We start from the raw sequence: 22599 nt of genomic DNA, 5'->3' as shown, positions 1-22599 counted from the left end.
TAACATATTTTCTGGACTATAAGCCGCTAATTTTTTCCAAAGCTTTGACACCTACGGCTTATAAAACAGTGCAGCTAATTTGAGGATTGTTCTTTGCTAACGGACATAATGTTTTGTATACAACGAATCATTTTCAAAGAACACCGACAGAGACACGGAAGAGGGATGTTATTGTTTGTGCTTGGCACCATCTTTTGGATGAGTTGGCTCACTGCAGGTGCTGTTGGTTGACAATGTTCTTCCTGTTTTGTGCCAGAAGTATATTCATCCATAGCATTTCTGCTCGAAAGGATTCTTCATTCGTCCCCCCAAGCAATGTTTGTAAGTATTACAATATAACTAAAGCAATTGATACTTACTAAACCGTCCCAAATGTTATGTCTGTAGGAGTTTTTCATGCATGTTTGTATGTGCTATCGTAATGTAATCAAACTAGAGTATTTTGCATTAGTGAATAGGCTAACAGGTTTACAAGTGTCTGTGTTAGTATTATTAACTTACAATGGCATTTTCTTTTTTATTGTTTCACTTTCGTAAATTCCCCAAACCGTCACCGGGGAGTTATCGAGTCTGTTTTTGCACAGACAAGCTACTTATCACACCATGTCTTGCCAAAAGGGACAAGCGGTAGAAAATGGATGGAAATAAAAAGTTCTATACATTTCTTTCTTCGTTCCTTCCTTTCACTGCACACGCTTCACAGCACGATAGTCCAATATGTGGCTGTGTCTGCACGATGAGAGGCGTGGAAACAGTGGAATATTTGCATATTTCCTAAATATTTAGCTTTACACTTTAGATGTAACATTAACTGTATATTTATTTTTAACATTTATATATAACATTTAACCTTACATTTTATATATTTTATTATTAATATTTAAATTTCATATTTAGATTTGACATTTAGATGTAAGTACATTTAGATGTATGTTTAACATTTATATATAGATTTAGATTAAGCATTTAATTTCTACCTCAAATGTAAAGAAGGTGAGCTAAATGTTTAAAAAAAAGTCACCTAAATGTGAAAAAACCGAGCCAAACGTTAAAAATGTGATTTGATTTTTACATTCGGCACTCCATATAGTCTCCCCCAAATTTTAACCCCAAAGGCAGAAGTGTATGACACACTTAGATTTGGGGGAGCTGAAACATGTAGCCTACACCCTGGCGAATGAACTGATCCCAAAGTATGACCAAGCTTTTGTCTATACATTCAAACACTTAACATATACCTGCGTAGCCCTCCACCATGATGATGCTGAAGAAATCAGGGAAAGCTGAGGTGGAAATGATGGTGTACGTGATGAAGTTGTTGGGAGGAGAATCCTCATCTGTTGCCTGCGAGCGGCAAAGAAGGGTACAGAAGATATGTAGATATGTTATACATTTGGAGTAAAAGAGGGCAGAATACAATAATAGTACTAAACGTAAATAAAACCTGTGCGTCAGTAGCATAATGTTATTGCAAATGTTTAAGCCAGTTGTGGCTGTTAGTGGCCCAGGCGTCAATACTGCCCAAATCAAACTATTGCAGGGATAATCCTCAACATCAACAATGATGCCACCCACTCATTATTTTTGTTTGTTGGTTGGACTTAGTCATGATTACTCCAGATGTTTACAGAGCATTGGACCTCACTTTCATCTTTCAAGTTTGGGAATTTGTCAAATCGTATAGTTAATGCGTGAACCCACTCTTGAATTGAGTAACCGACACTTTCTTCTTCTATGAGTGGCAAAAGGAAAGCCAAAAGCCAAAAATACACAATAAATAATATCAATATTTGCAACATATATCTTTCAGTCTAGCCTGGTATTTTTATTGCTTTCATGGCAGCGTAAGGTCAATATATATTGTTTGTTTCTTTATTAGCAGGGTTATACAAAAACAACACAATCATTGTGCAGGACACGCAATAGTGATGTGCGGATTGATACTGAAATACCAATACTGCAGATCCCAGATCTTTCTGCACTAATATCGATTTTCAAATCAAAATATTGATACTTTAGTTATTTGACATATTGTATATCATTATAGTAAATTACACAGTAAATTAACTAAATCATTGAGATCTTGTCTAAATGAAACGGGATTAGCGGGAACTACTTTTCCACTGTGCTGTGCTCAGTCATTCAGAAAATTACTGGCATTTAAAATGAGTTGCTCAGTATTATAAAACAGCAACTGTATGTATACTTTTATTGTAGGTTATTTGGAGACACTATATACTGTACATAGTTTAATATAAATAAGATAACCCATTCAGTACAGAGTAACGGCATCATTTAATCGATCGCAAATGGATTGTTTGGTTTGTCTTAGACGACATTTTTTAGAAGACATTTCGCCTCTCATCCAAGTTCTTCATCAGTTCATGCTCACAGACTTAGATTGGTCAGATCTAGTCTAGCGGCTGGCAGTGTCGACAACGCTGTGATTACTTCCTGGATGTTTCAAACCACAGATCACTTCTCCATTGCTTTCTTTGGACTCATAATGAGTTGCTAAAAAAAGAACAATTAAAAAGCACACAAAATAGCACTTAGCACAGTAGCTAATGAGAGAAATGCTGTGCTGTCTGAATGAGTACCGGAGACTGACCGGTGCCCCAGTCAGTCTCCGGCCACAATTGGCACCAGCCGCTAGACTACATCTGACCAATCTAAGCCTAAGACTAGATCTGACCAATCTAAGTCTATGAGCATGAACTGAAGAGGTCTACTCGGATGAGAGGAGAAACGTTTTCTAAGACAAACCAAACAGTCCAGTTGCAATCAATTGAATGCCCTGAGATTACAATGACCTGGATGAATGAGAACATTCATGGACAACACCATCATTAGATTCTCCCTGTGATTTTAGATTGTTTGAAAATGATTCCCCAAGAGCAGCAACATGTGGAATAGACTACTTTTAAAATTTTAGCACAAACATTAGCTATATTTGCACAAAGTATCGGGTCGGTATCGCAGATACCAGCCCTCTATTTTACTCGGCATTGCATCAGAAAGAAAATCGGTGGCATCGCACATCACTACTGCACAATAGCCTGCTCCTGAATGCGAATGTCCATGTTATTCAGCCTGGTGAGTTGTTTTCAGTTGATCCTTGTTGTGTTTTAATGACAACATTTTCTGTTGCACCAATAATTAACTAGTTGTTTGTGTTGTTTTATTTGTGGCTTCACAATAAAAGACATCTATTGTCCTCTCTTGCATCTATGTATTTGCACAAACAAACACAAATACAGTTCTCCAATACTTTTTTTTTGTCACTTTTGTAACAGTTCAACCCCGGAGGTTCAAGTTCTTTCTTCCATTTGTTTGGGTCTGTGTGCATTAGGTTGGTTCCAGGCCACATTTTGTATCCAGAATTAGGTGACTGGCTTCCCAGTTCCCTATGGGCAGCTTATTAATATCTGTGGCATTTAAGGTTAGCTCCAACTAAGAAAAACATAGCGAGTCAAGAAATTGACAGAATTTAACAGTGTAAACAAAAGCCGACACAATGCACTGTGGCAGGAAAAGCCATCGCTGGACACGCCGCTAAAAGCCACATAATAGGCTTTCTCTTTAGGGTGCAATCAAAGGAAGTGCTGAGCCATTAGTTACCATTGTGCCCGTTCACCTCAGGCTTTTGTGTGGCAGTGACGGATAGCCAACACACCAGGTCAGCCTGTTCTTTTTGGATACAGTACACACTAACACATGACTGCATCATTATCGCAACAGAGGAACAAAAGGAACTCGGTGGAGGAAGGCAAAACAAAACTTGGGACGTACATATAGTATTTAGCATATTTACAGTAAAACTTGAATTTACAGACACCTTATTGTACAAACTTTTTGATTTACGAACAACAGACCGGATAAACAATTTTTTTTGTACAAACCTTGTCTCAGTGAACAAATATTTTATGCACCCCCTTGTGCGCCTCGGAGTGCAGCCATTTTGTCCATTGTGGGGCACCGGTCAATCTACGGTACTCATTCAGACAACACAGCATTTCTCTCGTTAGCTACTGTGCTAAGTGCTACTTTGTGTGCTTTTTAATTGTTTTTTTTAGCATTTTTCCTAGCTTTACTAGCTCAGTGTGATCTGGGGTTTGACACTGCCTCCTCTTCCCCTTCCGTCCGCTGCACGCCAAAAATGATTAATGACAAGGTAAAGTGGATTTCATTTTCTTTATTCCTAATCATTGTAGCTGTTAAAGTTGAGGAGTTTTGTGACTTCAAACTGTGTGTGCACTACAAGGCTAGTGACACTGTGTGTGCGTGCTGGCAGAGTGGCTGCATACGAGGAGGAGAGTTTAGCCATTTGTTTTTATCAATCAATCAATCAATCAATGTTTATTTATATAGCCCTAAATCACAAGTGTCTCAAAGGGCTGTACAAGCCACAACGACATCCTCGGTACAGAGCCCACATACGGGCAAGGAAAAACTCACCCCAGTGGGACGTCGGTGAATGACTATGAGAAACCTTGGAGAGGACCGCATATATATTAAGTTAGAGCTTTATATCGTGTTCAAAGTAGAAAACTTGAACCAAACTTTTATTAAAAGGAGAACTGCTTTTTTTGGGGGAATTTTGCCTTACGTTCCCAATCATTATAAAAAACATGATGAAGGTTGTATTTTTTTTCCTAATGTATTCTAAATCTTAAATAAATGCGATCAAAAGTCAGCTTACCATGGAGCTAATGGCAGTCGCTGTATTCTGCCTATAAATCCTTTGAAAAAACATCCAACCACCTCCATTAAGGTTTTGTATACATGATGCAAGTATATATGTAATGTAGTAACAAGCACATTTATAATAACATTTCATATTTATATATTTTGCTCATTTTAAGCATAGGCTGTGCATTTTCCAACTATATCACTGATTACAACACACTGCAGATTTCATTAGAGCCAACAAACCTAATAAAACATCAGTTAATGTACAATGTCTGCTGTCATTAGGATGCAGACTGCTCGGATGTTCATATATTCCTATTTAGATGCAGAATTATTTATAATGCTCGCCAAGAAAAGGGGAATGAAACTAAGCATCTTTTTGTATCGTTCTCTCCATTTCCGGGTCTAAATTGGCTCTCAAAGTGTACCAACATGTCGGAATGCGTCCTCATCCTTCTACTATCCAAGTGAGAGGCATGATTTATGATCTAAAATAAAGGAGCAAGGAAACGAGGAAGCACCTCATCAGTCGATGATGTCAACATAGGCACACAAGCTCGTGATCTCGGCGCCACTATAAATAGTTTGTCTGCGTTAGCACTTATAATAACAATATCAGTAATACGTGGTTAATATTCAAGTCACAAAATATATTGTTGGCGCTTTTTGGAATTTTTTTAATGGGTTTTATGGGTGGAATAGGGGACCTACCATTGGTTCCGCTGTAAGCGGACATTTTATTGTTTATTTACGAGTTAGAATGCATTAAAAAAAATCCATCCGTCATGTCTTTCATAAAGATTGTGAACGATAGGCAACATTTTTTAAAAACTGCAGTTCTCTTTTACGGCTGGAAACCATTATTAATGTTTACATTGGTTATTATGGAGAACTTTGCTTCAATGTACATACTTTTCTATTTACGAACCGTGTTCAAAAACCAATTAAGTGAATTGAGGCTCAACTGTACTGGTATATGAAATTACTAGATTTAATTCCCTTGCTATGCATGTGTAATTTATACTCCTCACCCTGACTCGGGCGACCGGCTGTACAGCTTGTTCGTTCTCTCTGAGCGAGCCCACATACGCCTCCTTCTGGAAAAGCGGCCCATTATCGTTTATGTCTAGCACGTTGACCCGGATCCTGCCGTTGGTTTCCTCCCCGCCTCCGTCCCTCGCCAGCACAGTCAGCGTGAAGCGACGCATCAACTCATAATCCAAATTGGATCTTAGAATAACCCAACCTGTTTCAGAATCGAGTGAAAACCTGCAAGAAGTAAACAATCAATTTTGATTAGTCGTTTGTTGTAGCTCGTTCTTTCAGTTAAAAAAAAAAAACTTTTAATGAAAGGCGGTGTATAGCCTGAAATGGTCACCATTTAATCACAGGTCATTTATAAGCAAGCAACCATTCACACTCTAATGGGCAATTTACAGTTTTTGTAATATTGTGACCAATCAGTGAATGTTGTTCAAATGGGAAAAGGAGCTACTGACAAACTCATGTCCAACTCCAGTCCGGCAGGATTAAGGACACACATGTGCAGTACAGTGTGTAATTGTTGTGTAACTGTATCTTACTGGTCTGGCTCATCACTGAAGAAGTAATGCACAATACCAAACGTGCCAACATCTCCATCTGTAGCCTGAAAAATAAGATAACATAACATAAAAAATCAGTTCAATAACAGTTACAAATGAGAAATTAGTCGATGATAATACATAAAGTCTAGCTATCACCTTGGTTGTGTTAATAACTTGCAGATTATTATGCTCATTCAAATAGCATATTTCCTATTTTAGTTCTTCATTTGCTAAAATAAATAAATAAATAAACAAATAAAATAGAAACAAACAATATATATCGTTGGTCTAAAATAAGTATATATTTATTTACCTTTGATTCAAATATGTAGTTAGTTCTGAAGCATGGACTTATATTTAGTCACTGAATTAAAATTAATTTGTAAAATGGTACAATTTTCAAGTAGCCCCAAAAATACCCTTTTTTGTCAACTTCTTATAAATCAGGGGTTTGAAATTTGTCCTGAGAGCTATTTACAAATAAAAAATGGCAGAGATGGCAACTTTTTCTACTGTTCCATTTTTCAAACGCTTGTTTTGACAGAGCATTGCCAAAATATTGATATCCACAACTTAGACTTTGTCTTAAAATATGTGTTCATCTTAATCTCATATTTCAGTTTGAATTGATTTTTATTGCAGGGTTTTGTATTCACTATATGAGTATATTGACAAAAAGGGAGTTTTTTGTGTTTGAAATGACTGGCAACATTTAAATTGTGTTTGAACTGCGCTCAAACAGTACAGTCATTTTGTTATGCTTCATTTTGTAGTCATTTGACATTAAATACAAGCATCATACCTGAATTATAAAATACAGAAGGTTTAAGCAAGCATTTTTTAACCCTTTGGTGAGCAACTCAAAATCAGAGCTAATGGTAGATCATAAACTACTGGTTGGAGACCCCTGTTATAGTCCATTAGTTTGCAATGACCACTATCACAAGATCAAATGAATGGGAGGGTTGCGGCAGGTAAACAAAGTAATACAATATACACACACAGCCATAAGAGTTGTGCATGTTGGAAACTTGACTTGCCTCAGCGACCACAATATTCATTAATTCATTTTGTGCCACTTATCTTGCTTTGGGTCATAGATCATGACAGTCTATCCCAGCTGACTTTGGGTGAAAGATGGGGTACACCTCGGACTGATCACCAGTCATTTAAAGGCACATGTTCTCCTAAAAAACAGCCATCCTCCGCATTGGACATTTGTGCACATTCATAACGGGGATCATTTTGTTTTTAGAAATGTAGAACTCTGACAAAATAAATAGACCTGCTAGACATGAACCATCCCCTAAAAAAATCTTGTTCAGAACTCTTATCCTGTCCGCCAGCGCTGCCCTCTCGCCGCCCTTTCCCCCGCCAGGTAGCAACTCTTTGCGGCTCCAATATCAACATCCTTGACAGATGGAGAACTGGCTGGCAGGAAACCCCACGACCAACTCAATTTACAACATGCATTAACACTTCGTTGCCACCAGGTGCAAACCTGCCTCGCAGAGAATGGGTAACTCTAAATCGGCTACGAACTGGAGTCGGTTGTTTGAACTCCGACATGTACCGCGGGGCGTTGCGCCAATCAGCAGCCTGCATATGCAGCCACACTGCATATGTAGACTGCACACTACGTACTCCACTCTGCTCAACCCCACTCCTGACAAAGTGAGCTGGCTGCAACGCCTGAACCAAACTGCATAGCTGACTCATACGCAAGAGGAAGAGGAATAGACTAAAAACAGACAGATGTCCACTGCTGAGGATGGTGGGTCTCAGGGGGATGTACTGTAAAAAAACAACCAGTCATTACCTAACATGTAACGTGCCTGTGGATATTCTCATTTAACAAGGTAATGTACTCTCAGGGCATTGAATTGATCACAACTGGATTGTTCAGGTTGTCTTAGAAAGGACAGCTCGAGTCTGACGGGAAGACTGACTGTCCTGTCGGGTCATGAGTATGAACTAAGAAAGCCTGCTCGGTTAAGAGCCAAAGCATCTTCTTCAGCAACCTGAACCATCATTGGAATACATGTAGCATGTTTTTGGATGAATCCAGAAAAGGAGGACCACACTATTGTCACCATAAAAGGCTTATTCCACAAGTTATTACCTAAATGTTGCATCACACATGGTAGAGCAAAGGTGTAGCACCTGATTCTAGGACCCATATATATATATATTTTTTTTCCATTAAGAAATACAATCATGTGTGCTTACGGACTGTATCCCTGCAGGCTGTATTGATCTATATTGATATATAATGTATATATTGTGTTTTTTATGTTGATTTAATAAAAAAAATAAAAATAATAATACTTTTATTTTTATTTTTTTATTTCTTGTGCGGCCCGATACCAATCGGTCCGCGGCACCACTGTTCTAGCACATAAGCTGCAATGGCTCTACCAATGTTGTCCTGGCTAGCAGTGCCTCCGTTAAAATCCTTAGGTGGAGGTGAAGTGGCATCGAAGTCTGTCTCTCTCTTTACTAGCTTCGTCGAAGCATGTTGCTTTTGTAGCTGTTTCAGCAGATTTGAATTGCTGTTTTGGGCAGTATTCCCGGGGGCAGTCACTGCTGCTGCTCACTGCTCCCCTCACCTCCCAGGGGGTGATCAAGGGTGATGGCCCTTTAAGATATGACAGCATGTGAGGTGAGTGACGTCAGTGAGTGAGTGGGCGAGAGAGGTGAGGGAGCGCGTGCAGGTGCTCTAGTTTGGTGGATGGCTGCGTGCACGGTGCAAGACACCAATAAAGTCACAAAGTTGCAACAAACCGCCGGCCTCGTTATTCACCCTCAAGTCCGGAGCTGTAAAGACCCACTGCCGGGGAAAGTGAAGGTTGTTAGCCCCGAAGTACATAGGCCCTGGAGGAACGTCTCCCATGCACTCTTCGACTACGGTATGGGAGCCCCCCCCGCCCCCACCCACACAGAGCACGCCTTTTCTTTTTCTTGTAACACAGAAGGACGACACCGCAACTCTCCAATAAAACACACTCAGATCTTCTGTTTCTAGCCGATACTACATACAAAATAACGTAAAATAACGCAGTAACGCATCATGTAGTAATGGTAACTGAGTTACTGAATATACAAAATAACGCGTTAGATTACTAGTTACCGCCGAAACTAACGGCGTTACAGTAACGCGTTACAAAATGACACTTTAGTCCCAACACTGGTAAAAAGTGGGACATTCTTTAATATTACTGGGAGGTCTGTTCTAGAAATGACTTCCTTGGACTGACAGAACACTTTGCTTTTCTGTTGGGGATGTCAATGTCTCCTCTGGAGGAGGCGCTGGTGCCAAAACTTCCGTCAGTCTTTAGTTTAATGTATGTGGAGAGTGGCGGTGAGGCTAGACCATGAATAACTTTGTAAATTAAACAGCTGTTTTTAAAATGAATAACATTTTCAAATTTAAGCCTCTTATATTTTACCAAAATGTTACAGTGATGGAATGACAGATGATTTTGATCAAGGATTTCTAAAGATGTTTTAAATAACACTTCTATGGATTTTAATATTGTGTTTCCAGTGAATGACCATGTTGTTATGCAATAATCTATGTGGGACAACGTCATTGTGTGTAAAAACATTTTAGCAGACTTGATTGTCATGGAGGGTCTGATTTGTTTAAAAGTATGCAGATTGAACTTGATTATTTTTGCTGTGAGCCTGATTTGTTTTTAAAATAAGGTGTTGGGTTGAGTGTGACCCCAAGGTACTTGAACTCCTCTACAAGATCAAAATCCAAATCCCCTGGAAAACATGGAAACCAGTCTAGTTTTATGGACATCATTTACACAGTTATATTTTTGTGTGACAAGAAACATGAATTGAGAAGCCAATTCTAAATACTCATTAAGGCTGACGAGAGGATGGATGATGCTTTCTGTGTGCTTTTGGCAGGTGTGAAGGTAACAGCATCATCAGCATACATTTGAATGTTCACATTCATGCAAACATTTGGCAAGTCATTTATATATAAAGAACACAATACCGGTCCCAGAATAAAGCCTTGTGGAACCCCTACAGATCCCCACATCTGCGGTCCCTTCCAAGGTTTTTCATTGTATCCCATTGGGTTTAGTATTTTCTTGCCCTGATGTGGGATCTGAGCCGAGGATGTCGTTGTGGCTTGTGCAGCCCTTTGAGACACTTGTGATTAAGGGCTATATAAATAAACTTTGGTTGACTTTGAAATTTTGAACTCATGATAGGAAGACAAGATACTACAAACCCTCACTGATTGTCTTCTGTTGGACAAGTACGACTGAACCAAGCAATGTTATGTCCTGCAAAATTAGAATGAGTCAGTTTAGACAGGAAAACTTGAGAGTCGACTTCTTTAAGTCTAAAACTACTGAACCAACACAGGTAGTTTGATCCAGCAAGGACTTCACTGTTTCTAAAAAGACACAGTTTGCCGATACTGGCGGAACCCAAATTGCATCAGGTGCAGAAGAGAATGGCCATGGCTGAGATGTTTATTCAGCAACTTGTCAATCCACATTTCTGCTACCTTAGACACAACATAATGGTTGCTAATGGGGTGATAGTTGGAGATAACTGGTGTGTCTCCTGATTTAAAAACTGGAGAGACTGTGGCCACCTTCCACCTTGATGGGACCACTGCCATTCTGATTGATAAATTAATCAGATACGTTATCAGGCAAACAAGTGCATCTCTTTGTGTTTTTAAAGGCCTACTGAAGTGAAATTGTTTTATTTAAACGGGGATAGCAGATCCATTCTATGTGTCATACTTGATCATTTTGCGGTATTGCCATATTTTTGCTGAAAGGATTTAGTAGAGAACAACGACGCTAAAGTTCGCAACTTTTGGTCGCTGATAAAAAAAAGCCTTGCCCCTACTGGAAGTAGCGTGACGTCACAGGCTGGAGGGCTGCTCACATTTCCCTATTGTTTACACCAGCAGCGAGAGAGATTCGGACCGAGAAAGCGCCGATTACCCCATTAATTTGAGCGAGCATGAAAGATTCGTGGTTGAGGAACGTTAGAGTGAAGGACTAGAATGCAGTGCAAGACATATCTTTTTTCGCTCTGACCGTAACTTAGGTACAAGCTGGCTCATTGGATTCCACACTTTCCCCTTTTTCTATTGTGGATCACGGATTTGTATTTTAAACCACCTCGGATACTATATCCTCTTGAAAATGAGAGTCGAGAACGCGAAATGGACATTCACATTGACTTTTATCTCCACGACAATACATCGGCGAAACACTTTGGCTACGGAGCTAACATGATAGCATCGGGCTTAACTGCATATAGAAACAGACAAAATAAATCCCTGACTGGAAGGATAGATAGAAAATCAACAATACTATTAAACCATGAACCTGTAACTACACGGTTAATGCTTTCCAGCCTGGCGAAGGTTAACAATGCTGTTGCTAACGACGCCATTGAAGCTAACTTAGCAACCGGACCTCACAGAGCTATGCTAAAAACATTAGCTATCCACCTACGCCAGCCTTCATCAACACCCGTGCTGACCTGCGTTCCAGCGATCGACAGTGCGACGAAGGACTTCACCCGATCACAGATGCGGTCGGCGGCCCGTAGACGGAGGAAGTTAAGGTGAGTTCGGCGGCTAGCTTGTCTGCTATCCAAGTCAAAGTCCTCCTGGTTGTGTTGCCGTAGTCTGCCGCTAATACACTGATCCCACTTACAATTTTCTTCTTTGCAGTCTTTATTGTTCATTAAACAAATTGCAAAAGATTCACCAACACAGATTTCCAGAATACTGTGGAATTTTGAGATGAAAACAGAGCTTTTTTGTATTGGATTCAAAGGTGTACCAATACTTCCGTTTAACTAGTGACGTCACTCGCATACGTCATCATACAAAGACGTTTTCAACCGGAAGTTTAGCGGGAAATTTAAAATTGCACTTTATAAGTTAACCCGGCCGTATTGGCATGTGTTGCAATGTTAAGATTTCATCATTGATATATAAACTATCAGACTGCGTAGTCGGTAGTAGTGGGTTTCAGCAGGCCTTTAAGCAGTGTGTGTCAAGGCCCTAGGCATCTTTGGCTTTTGAAGGTTTAATAGACTTAATAATGTTTGCCACTTAAACTTAAAACCAGCTGTTCAGGATCAATCGGCTTACTTGCTATTTCCAACTGTCTAAAAATTTGTGTTATTTCATTGACAGAGTTAAAAAAGAAGAGATTCAATTAAGTTGCTTATTCTTTGGGATTATAACAGCTCATTCTTAACTTTTATTTCTAATCTGTCATCTATTTTAGTTTGTTTTCGAAATGATTTTGCCTTTTGGCTTTACGCAAGGCATGAGTGGTTTTATGTCTGATGGCAGTATATCATATACATATTTTAAAGACACTTTAAGTAAATTGTCTCTTTCCTTCCTGAGTGTTTTACAGTCATTAGTCAGCCAAGGTAGATGGTTTAGCCTTTTTCTAGCTTTTCTTTCTTTTTCTTTTTTTTTATCAAAAGTTACAGAACTTCTTTGAGTTTTGAGTTAAACACCTGGGCATTGATTTCAATGTCATTATCAGAAAACAAATCAGAACTATTTATTTCATTCAGCGAAATGTCAAGATTGAGATGTGGATGTTTAGTGATAAAATTATAATGATTATGGAATGTAGAAGAATGTGATACTTTTTTATTAGTTTTCTTTAGGACAGTACAGTATTATGATCAGAAAGACCTGTTATGAGATTATATTTAATATATACTATATTCTTAACCGTATTATTAAACTTTTGCTGCTGTATTTACTTAATATTAAGATTTATGACGTTTTTTATAACTTAAATATTTAATTGACATATTTAAAAATATTGCTTGGGCCCCGGTACAACACCCCCAATTACCCCTGCACTGCACTGACTCTGTTATTATTTTCTAATAATGAAAACAATGTCACCATGCGTTTAGCTCAGGCTTGGTATTTCACAGACAGCACCCTCCACACCATCTCTGATGGTAAATCAATGTTTCTCTTTCAAGTCCAAATCTCTTTGTAGACTGGTGCACTGAGGCTCACAGTGCTAACCTATGAAGAAGGACACAACATACATAAGAGGTCTTTGGAACACCAGTCAGGTTCTTTTATTAACCTTCCAGGTTTCATCTACCATGCCTTGAAGACCTCGTCCCTCCTTGCTTCTCTTCACTTCTTTATTTTTGAATTCCCATTCATCCCTCTTTTTGCAACACCTCCTTTGGCTTTCCCCTCTTTTCCTTCTGTCTACAGCTCCCTCTCTTCATTGCATCCTCCTCTCCGTGCACTTCTCTACATATCTCCTCTGCACACTCTCCCCCTTGATGCTCCTGTCCCTCCTCTGCTCCCTCTCTCCCAGGTGAGTGACAGGCCCATAAGTGCTCCAATGATAGCGGGGGGGTGTTAGCGTGACAGCTATCGAGGCGGCGACAGCAGCTCCTGTGGGGAGCTCTAGTGCTCCTCTTGCCATAGCGACAGAGAGGCAGAGACTCGGGGAGAGAAAGAGCGAGTGAGAGAAAGGGAGGGTGCGAGGTTAGAAAGAAAAGGCGATAGCCATCTTTTCTCTCCCTCCCATCCGTCATTAACTCCCATCCTCTGAACAATCATCATGGCAGCGTGGACAAGTCACTTTGCCAACTGCAAGCCAAAGACTTTCAACTTTAGATGCACAAAAGCACATTTTAGACAAAGGCTATAGAGTGGTTAGTGTAGGGTTTTATGACAACCTGACTTAACTCTTGGGAGATTAAGGCTGAATCCCAATTTTTTTCCCTTAGTCCTTGTCTTAGCCCTTCACTCTCGGCTCTACGCACTCACGTCGAGTAAGTGGTGCACTTTTTGGGGGAATTTTGCCTATAATTCACAATCCTTATGAGAGACAAAAACATGTATGTCTGTTTTTTTTAAATGCATTCTTAACCTAAATAAAAGTCTGCTTACACAAAGCCAATGGGAGCCATGGCGTTATCGCTTCTGACCATAAAACCCAATAAACAACCATCCAAAAAGCGCCAACAATACTCCATTTACATTTCGTGACCTAAATATTACCAAATATTAGCAATATTGTTATTATAAGCGCTAACCTTAAGGACCGACATTTAGCGGCGCGTTGATCTGAGAGAGGCAACGTCCTCATGCTGCTGTATTAACATCAGCTGGTGAGCTGCTTTTTCACCTCAGAGCTTGTGACAGTTTATTCTAGATCAAGGGTCCCCAAAGTATGGCCCACAATCCAGCCCGCGGGAATTCTCAAGTTAAAAAAAACCCAACAAAAACACATTTTTATTTTTTTGTTTTTTCAAATATTATTTTTTTAAATCTGCCCTTTCTAATCCATTTTCTACCGCTTGTTACTATCAGTGTCTCCTAGCCGCTCAGGCAAATCATTTTGTTTAAAAATGCATTTTCCCATCGATAACGGGACATTGTCAGAATATCAGAATCAGAATAGTTTTTATTGCCTTTGTGTTACGTCTTCGGCGCATGGCTGCGATTGTTGTGTTCCTTCCAAGGCAGGAGACAAGCAGGAGTGTCGTGGAGGTAAGATGAAGTATCTTTTAATAAATTAAAGGCAAGACAAAAATACAAAACTGAGGACGCTAGCAAGCGTGGAGCAGAACAAAACCAAAATGTCACCAAAGGTGAAAAAACGAGGAAAGCTAGACTTTGCTACAGCGAGGAGAAAAAACATGAGACGTAAACGTTGCCTACAGCAAACATTGACCCAGAAACTACTGCTGGGTGACCGCACATTATAAAGGGGAGTGATTAACCAAAACACCTGGTGGGAACACTAATTGCTAAACTAGGACAGGTGAGGAGAATCAGTGCCCATGGAAACCAACAGTAAACAGGGAAAGAGGGTGCACCCAGGAAACAGACTAACACAGAAACATTACCAAAAACATACATCATGCCATGATCCGAGTAATGGATCATGACACTTTGTTTGAAAACGGGTTCATAAACTAGGAATCTTACTTGGAATTCCTCAACTTTCTCAATCTTTTTTGCCACTTGTGCCAGCTTTTTTTGAAACATGTTGCAGACATCAAATTCCAAATGAGCTAATATTTACAAAAAATAACAAAGTTTACCAGTTCGAACATCAAATATCTTGTCTTTGCAGTCTATTCAATTGAATATAGGTTGAAAAGCATTTGCAAATCATTGTATTCTGTTTTTATTTACCATTTACACAACGTGCCAACTTCACCGGTTTTGGGTTTTGTATATTAGGGGTGTGCATCTCTAACTTAAATGACGATCCGATATGAATCTCGATACATACATATAGGATTCACTAACAAAACTTTACGATTCGATGCGATACGATTCGATGCAGATGTAAGCTTTGCATGGCGAAAATAAAATTAAATGTATCATGTATCATGTCAGAACAATGTCATGTCATTAAATAGACAAATAAAAAACAGGCGGTTCCCGTATAATTAGCAAATAGTACAACTATCAACTTCAGGGCATTACAATCCATAAACTTGATATGAGTTAAAGAAGCAAGTTATGATAAGAACTTTTCTTCTGTTGATTCTTAGTTTAGTTGTATTTTTATTTGTTCTACATTGTTAAATGTATTAAACTTGATCAAAAGACCGAAAGGTTGAGATATTCATGAACAAACCAACTGAATGGCTCAGGTTTGTTATTATCTTAAGTGTGATAGTAATGGAACAATACATTTACATCTTAACCAAGGCAGAAACAGCGGCAGCTCTGCACAGAGTGGGTGTGGATCTCTTCTCTGCTCTGACGAGAATGGAATTGACTTCATTGTGATTGCACTTGAAAGTACAACGAAAGTTTCAGTACAAGCTGTCTAAATGCAGACATTCAGTAGTTAGAGGACCCGCCTGTGAGTAAAGGCTCACAGCAGCACCACTTGTATGTTGAGTTGAGGACATAAGAGTGTTACGTGCTTTCATGTCTCCAAACACCCAAAAAAAGTTGGAAAGATTCTAGATATAGCGAGAAATTCGCCAAGTTGACAACACTGCACTGAAGTGTGTGAGAAAAATTAAGACACAAAGACCCGCCTTACGTTGCATCTGATTGGTTTACATTGCATGGTACTCTGGCACTACGTCATCACAGAAGTCTCGCAAGATAAGAGCAGCCATATTTTCTTTCAGATCTACAATCAACCGATTCATGATTTTCCAACCGAACATTGACCTATCTATACTAAAATATAGATCAATACAAAGGCTCACCAAACAATGTATTCATATCTCTAAAGTTAAAATCAGTTATCAGTTTGTATCGATTCATTTCTACACCCCTTATATATACATATACACTACCGTTCAAAAGTTTGGGGTCACCCAAACAATTTTGTGGAATAGCCTTCATTTCTAAGAAAAAGAATAGACTGTCGAGTTTCAGATGAAAGTTCTCTTTTTCTGGCCATTTTGAGCGTTTAATTGACCCCACAAATGTGATGCTCCAGAAACTCAATCTGCTCAAAGGAAGGTCAGTTTTGTAGCTTCTGTAACGAGCTAAACTGTTTTCAGATGTGTGAACATGATTGCACAAGGGTTTTGTAATCATCAATTAGCCTTCTGAGCCAATGAGCAAACACATTGTACCATTAGAACACTGGAGTGATAGTCGCTGGAAATGGGCCTCTATACACCTATGTAGATATTGCACCAAAAACCAGACATTTGCAGGTAGAATAGTCATTTACCACATTAGCAATGTATAGAGTGTATTTCTTTAAAGTTAAGACTAGTTTGAAGTTATCTTCATTGAAAAGTACAGTGCTTTTCCTTATATATATATATATATATATATATATATATATATATATATATATATATATATATATATATATATATATATATATATATATATATATATATATATACATACACCTATATACATATATACACACACACATGTTTATACATATATATTAGGGCTGTGAATCTTTTGGCACCACACGATTCGATTGGATTCTTGGGGCTAACGCAGTGGTTCTCAAACTTTTTTTGTCATCCCCCACTTTGGACAAGGGGGAGTTTTCAAGCCCCACCTGCCCCCATCGCCCCAACAGAACGCTAATGCCAAGCTTAACATTTTCAAATTTATTGAACATCAAGTAACATCAAGTTGTATACATTCAAACTCAATAACATAAAATAACATCAAGTTCAATAATAAATAAAATAACTGTGCAGCTGTGGTATAACTTGCATCAAGTTCAATATCAAATAAAATAACTTGCATCAAGTTCAATAATAAATAAAACAAAAGTGTTATAACTTGCATCAAGTTCAATAATAAATCAAAAAAAGGGTTATAACTTGCATCAAGTTCAATAATAAATCAAAAAAAGTGTTATAACTTGCATCACGTTCAATAATAAATCAAATATAAGTGTTATAACTTGCATCAAGTTCAATAATAAATAAAATAACTTGCACCAAGTTCAATCATAAATAAAACAAAAGTGTTATAACTTGCATCAAGTTCAATAATAAATTAAAACAAGTGTTATAACTTGCATCAAGTTCAATAATAAATAAATAAGTGTTATAACTTGCATCAAGTTTAATAATAAATCAAATAAAAGTGTTATAACTTGCATCAAGTTCAATAATAAATCAAATAACTTGCATCAAGTTCATTAATAAATCAAATAAAAGTGCCACTTTGCAAAAAAAAAAGGAGTAGTTACGCATTTGGCAAGACAGGGGAAGTGAACATGAGTTTTACAGTACTCCAGCATTAGTGGCTGCAATGAGCCTGTTTTGCACTGCACAGCTTTTCAAATGGGGGTTGCAGGCTTGACACTGACACTTTTAAAACCTCATTGAGTTCGGGGCTGAGCTGCCTTGACGCGAGTGCTTCCTGGTGAATGACACACAGTGTGTCCAATGCGCATTTGGCGCAACCCTCTTTATTAGAGCCTGCAGCCCGTTTCTTGACTTTGCCATGGTCTGTGCGCCATCAGAGCAAAAGCACACACAGTTTTCCCATTTAAGGTCGTGTTCTTTGAGGAAACTGTCCATTATCTTGAACAGCTCATCAGCAGTGGCTCTATTTTTTTATGTATTTGCAAAACAGCAAATCCTCGCACAGTGACTCGCCATTCACAAAGCTTCCGCTTAGCCCCGCCCCCATTAGTTACTGTGTCTATGTCTGTCAAACTTTCGCTCCTACCTAGAAATGTAAAGCCTACAGGAAAAATAAGTAATTTACATTTATTTAGATAGCGGATTCCACAGACAGAATCACAAAGTGATTTACAGTGTGTATAGAAAATGAAAGCATAGTAAAAAAAAAAAATCTAAGAATATAATAAAAATAAAAAAATAAAATTAAAGTTACATTTCCTCCCGTTCCTCGCGCCCCACCTGTCATGTCTCTATTCCCCACACTTTGAGAAACGCTGGGCTAACGAGTCGATTCAAAATCGATTCTCGATTCAAAACGATCTGCGATTCAAAATCTATACTTTTTTAATAACATTAGATGAAAGTTCTATGGTTAACTACATTCCTCAATAAAATAGATAAACAGCTATTATTAATTTTTAGATTACTTAAAAGAAAACTGGTTTTGTTGAATAAAATGCTCCCCAAAAATGTAATGAAGTCAAATACAAATAAGGAAACACGAGAAGTATCCCACACTTGTCTTTTCTAAAGTAAATCTGTACAGCAGATATGGGCATCTATATCAACAATATGATTTGCCTGAGCAGCTGGACAGGACAGATTGTAAAAAAATAAATAAAAATAAACATATATTTTAGATTTTTTAAAATTGATTTAGAATCGTTACAAATAAGAATCACAATTGTTGGACACCCCTGCACAATTATGGCCAAAATGTTAATCACAATTATGTTCACCAATATATAAATCATCATTATTAATCACAATTATTTACTGTTAATTAAAACATTTTATTGCACTTTCTATTTTAAACAAACAGTATGTAAACTTGGCTTTCAATTCAAAATTAAACTATACAAATTATATATTAATAATAAAATTAAATGTACAAAATACAAAGTGCTAACTAAAATAAAAGTGCCTTGTAAAGTGTGATCATAAAGTGCAAACAAGTGAACAAATAAGATCATGCACGAAAGGAACATACAAATAAACACATTCATTGTACTGTATTGAGTCTACTGACTGATTAAAATTCGAACTATATGCTACTTTGTATTAGAAATGGTAACTGCGGAAGATGCATGTGCATGTACGAGCCAGTCTGCCCCACAACAAGAGGATAGACAAAAGTAAGGAGCCTATTGACTACAGCGTCGGACTACTATGGCGGACTCGCGCAAAGATCTTTGAGGTCAGAAAACATCAAAAGTCAGAGCAAATTCCACACGGCTTGTTTAGCGGCAGTATGAAGATGGCAAGATTGTTTGATAAATATCCCCACAATGCATCCAGTTTGATTAAACATTTTCTAAACTTGCATATGAGGTCTAAAATATACCAAAGTAGGTATCATCATGGAAAAAAAGTTGCTTTTGAAACGGGATCTATTTTTAAGGTTTAATATCTTGTACAAGCAGCACAGAGCAGAGCTGTCACTAAACAATCAAATAGCTACCATGTTTATTTATCAGAGTGGTTTAGCCTTTTTTTTTTTGAGGTAGACAAAGTGGAAAATGAGATCTCTGTTTTTGTTCAACTGTATTCCTTTTATAAGTATCCAAAAAAAATCTCCTGTTAGAGGTTAGAATAATCATGTGACATTATACTGACACCTAGCAGGCACAAACAAATCAATGTTATTTGTTTTAATCAGCCCCTGAAATCATCCAGCAGCTACAACATTATAAAATGATTTAGCAGAATATATGACAAGTCTGACACAGTCCAAATGTGTTGAGACACACACAGACGGAAAACTCTCTCTCAATTTTCAGTCTTTGCAGAACTATCGCCTCCTTTCTCACAGCCATTTATGTGTAATTGTGCCAGTTTGCACAAACATTTAAAATGTGCTAAAATATATGTAAATTAGTATATTGACAACAGGCTTTGTTGACCGTATATGCAGAACACTCTCAGTCTTGATAAATCATATCAATCAATCAATTGTGGGCGTTTTAAATAAAAGCATACCAGTACATTCTGCATACACATGAAGACAGACACGCTGAATTGATTGCACTCTCTATTTTGCTTATTTAAAAGACGCAATCCTCTGTGCTACGGCTAGGCAATTATACGATCGTGATCGTTGATCGCGGTTAATTTGAGTTCGATCACGGTGATCAGCTGTTACCATATTTTCTCGATCAAACGTGGGATGTCTATAGAAGTCACCGCAGTAGTAGACAGCAGGGAAGCAACCAATGCTTGGTGTAATCCTGCACGGAACAATCCGCCTTTATTGACCTGTGTGTGTATGTGAATGTGTGTGTGTTTGTGTACGTTTGCGTGTGTTGGTGTGAAAGTGTGTCCGTGTGCACAAACTCCGTTCCACCATCGCTAAGGTCAGTCTCGTTGCGACGTACTTAATGTTTAATCAGCGATGTCCTTCTTCCTCCTTACACAGATGGAAGTGCAGCCCAGAAAAAACAAAATAAAGTAATATGATCAACACTAGAAGTTGAAAAACAACATTTAGAAGGAGCAGCAAATTTTAATGACACACTTTAGTTTCACTATCTGCTGCAGCACTCTCGTAATCATGCCCTGAATGCGGACTTGCAGGCACTCGCAAAAGGTCTATGTGAGTGTATTGGTCCCGACTGGGAGAATCAACACACCCACTAATTTATTCAGAAAAAGCATTTTTATATCTAAATGTTTTTTTAATCAGACTTTTTGTCTGTGTCTGCAAAGATTTCACTCATGTACTAAAAACAACTGCAGACAGACACTCCGTGTTTTTTGTTTTTGTTTGTTTGTTGATGAAAAAAAAAAAAAAGTTTCCCTTAAATAACCATTAAACTTGTTTTATGTGTTGGTACACAATTTTTTCCAGTACCTCATATTCAAACTGCACTTTAATGCATTTTCATTCACTATAAGATGCAGAATTTGGGTTTTAAAAACTCCACAATCTGGGTTGTTTGCCAAAGCACTGTTGAGAATCACTAATGTATACAAGTAATTAGAGAATACAAATAATTTACCATTTGAAAGTGTTGTTTGGTAAATGTTAACTTGAAATAAAAGTGTTATAGTATTCATTACACTGATGATACTTTGTTTACTGCAGAATGTTTCTGATGACAAGCAAAAAAACAAAATAGCTTTGAGAGGAAAAAAAGTTGTTCTCTTTACCCCCACAAAACATACCAAAAAAGAAGCCAAACTGTGGCCCTAAACCAGGTATGGACTATAGCGTGAGTTACCTGTACTAATGCACCTATTGTAAGCACAATTATATATATGAACAAAATGACAGTTATCAGGTGTTGTTGGCATATAGTACCTCAATCAAACATGGTGGAAATGTTTGTTACCAGATACTGCAGTAGTAAACAGTAGGGATGCGGTACTCGGTATAATCCTGCACGGGACAATCCAAATTAGTTAAAAAAACAAAAACAATTGTGATATTAATCGAGATCGGATGATATGAAAATAATTATCGTGATCATTTTTTTTTGCCATATCGCCCAGCCCTACTCTGTGCACAAGTTTAGTGGATCCACTTTGCGTGTGCTATCACGTTTGCATGTGTTTTAATGCACTTAAGTAGATCAGGCCCTTACTGTGAAAATGTGCACTGCACTGATGCAATGGAGTCAGCATTCTTTTTCAAATATAAAACTAAGTTGTTAAGGAGTTTGTGCACAAAAAGTCAGTGAGCAGCTGATTGCCAATATAAACGCTAAAAACCCCACAGGGCCTCGGGCACTAACTACAAAAGAGAAATTAGTTTTCAGTTGACCAGTTTGGTTAAATGATGTGTTTCTTTCCATCAGAGAGGGGAAGCCAGCAGGCAACACGCTCGTGTGTGTGTGTGTGTGTGTGTGTGTGTGTGTGTGTGTGTGTGTGTGTGTGTGTGTGTGTGTGTGTGTGTGTGTGTGTGTGTGTGTGTGTGCGTGTGTGTGTGCGTGTGCATGTGTGTGTGTGTGGGTTGCATTATACTGTATGTACTTGAGTCCACGAGTTCGAAGATGAATATGAACAACTATGAGAACATGTGTATGACTGGATGTAATGAGTGTATACGCACACAATGTGTGTTAATTACATGTCTAGTGTTGTACATTGTTGCATGTTTTTTCCGTAAAATATGCAAGTCTATACACTATAAGCCTCTTTAACCACTCTCAATTGCTTTCAAAAGAGA

The 22599-nt window shown here is 38.2% G+C and overlaps 1 protein-coding gene across 1 annotated transcript in view; it reads right to left on the bottom strand.

The window, feature by feature from the left end:
- LOC133656977 (cadherin-23-like) overlaps positions 1-22599 on the bottom strand; it is a 395393-nt gene that overhangs the window by 73861 nt on the left and 298933 nt on the right. The window contains exons 14-16 of the mRNA XM_062057867.1: positions 6276-6340; positions 5724-5961; positions 1239-1344 (exon numbers count right to left, since the gene is read on the bottom strand). Of these exons, the coding sequence (XP_061913851.1) occupies positions 1239-1344; positions 5724-5961; positions 6276-6340 (409 nt within the window). The remainder of the gene's footprint in view (positions 1-1238; positions 1345-5723; positions 5962-6275; positions 6341-22599) is intronic.

The sequence above is a fragment of the Entelurus aequoreus genome, linkage group LG09 (assembly GCF_033978785.1).
Source record: "Entelurus aequoreus isolate RoL-2023_Sb linkage group LG09, RoL_Eaeq_v1.1, whole genome shotgun sequence".
Lineage (NCBI taxonomy): Eukaryota > Metazoa > Chordata > Actinopteri > Syngnathiformes > Syngnathidae > Entelurus > Entelurus aequoreus.
The sequence above is the reverse complement of the archived record's forward strand: the minus strand, read 5'-3'. Positions and strand labels throughout refer to the sequence as shown.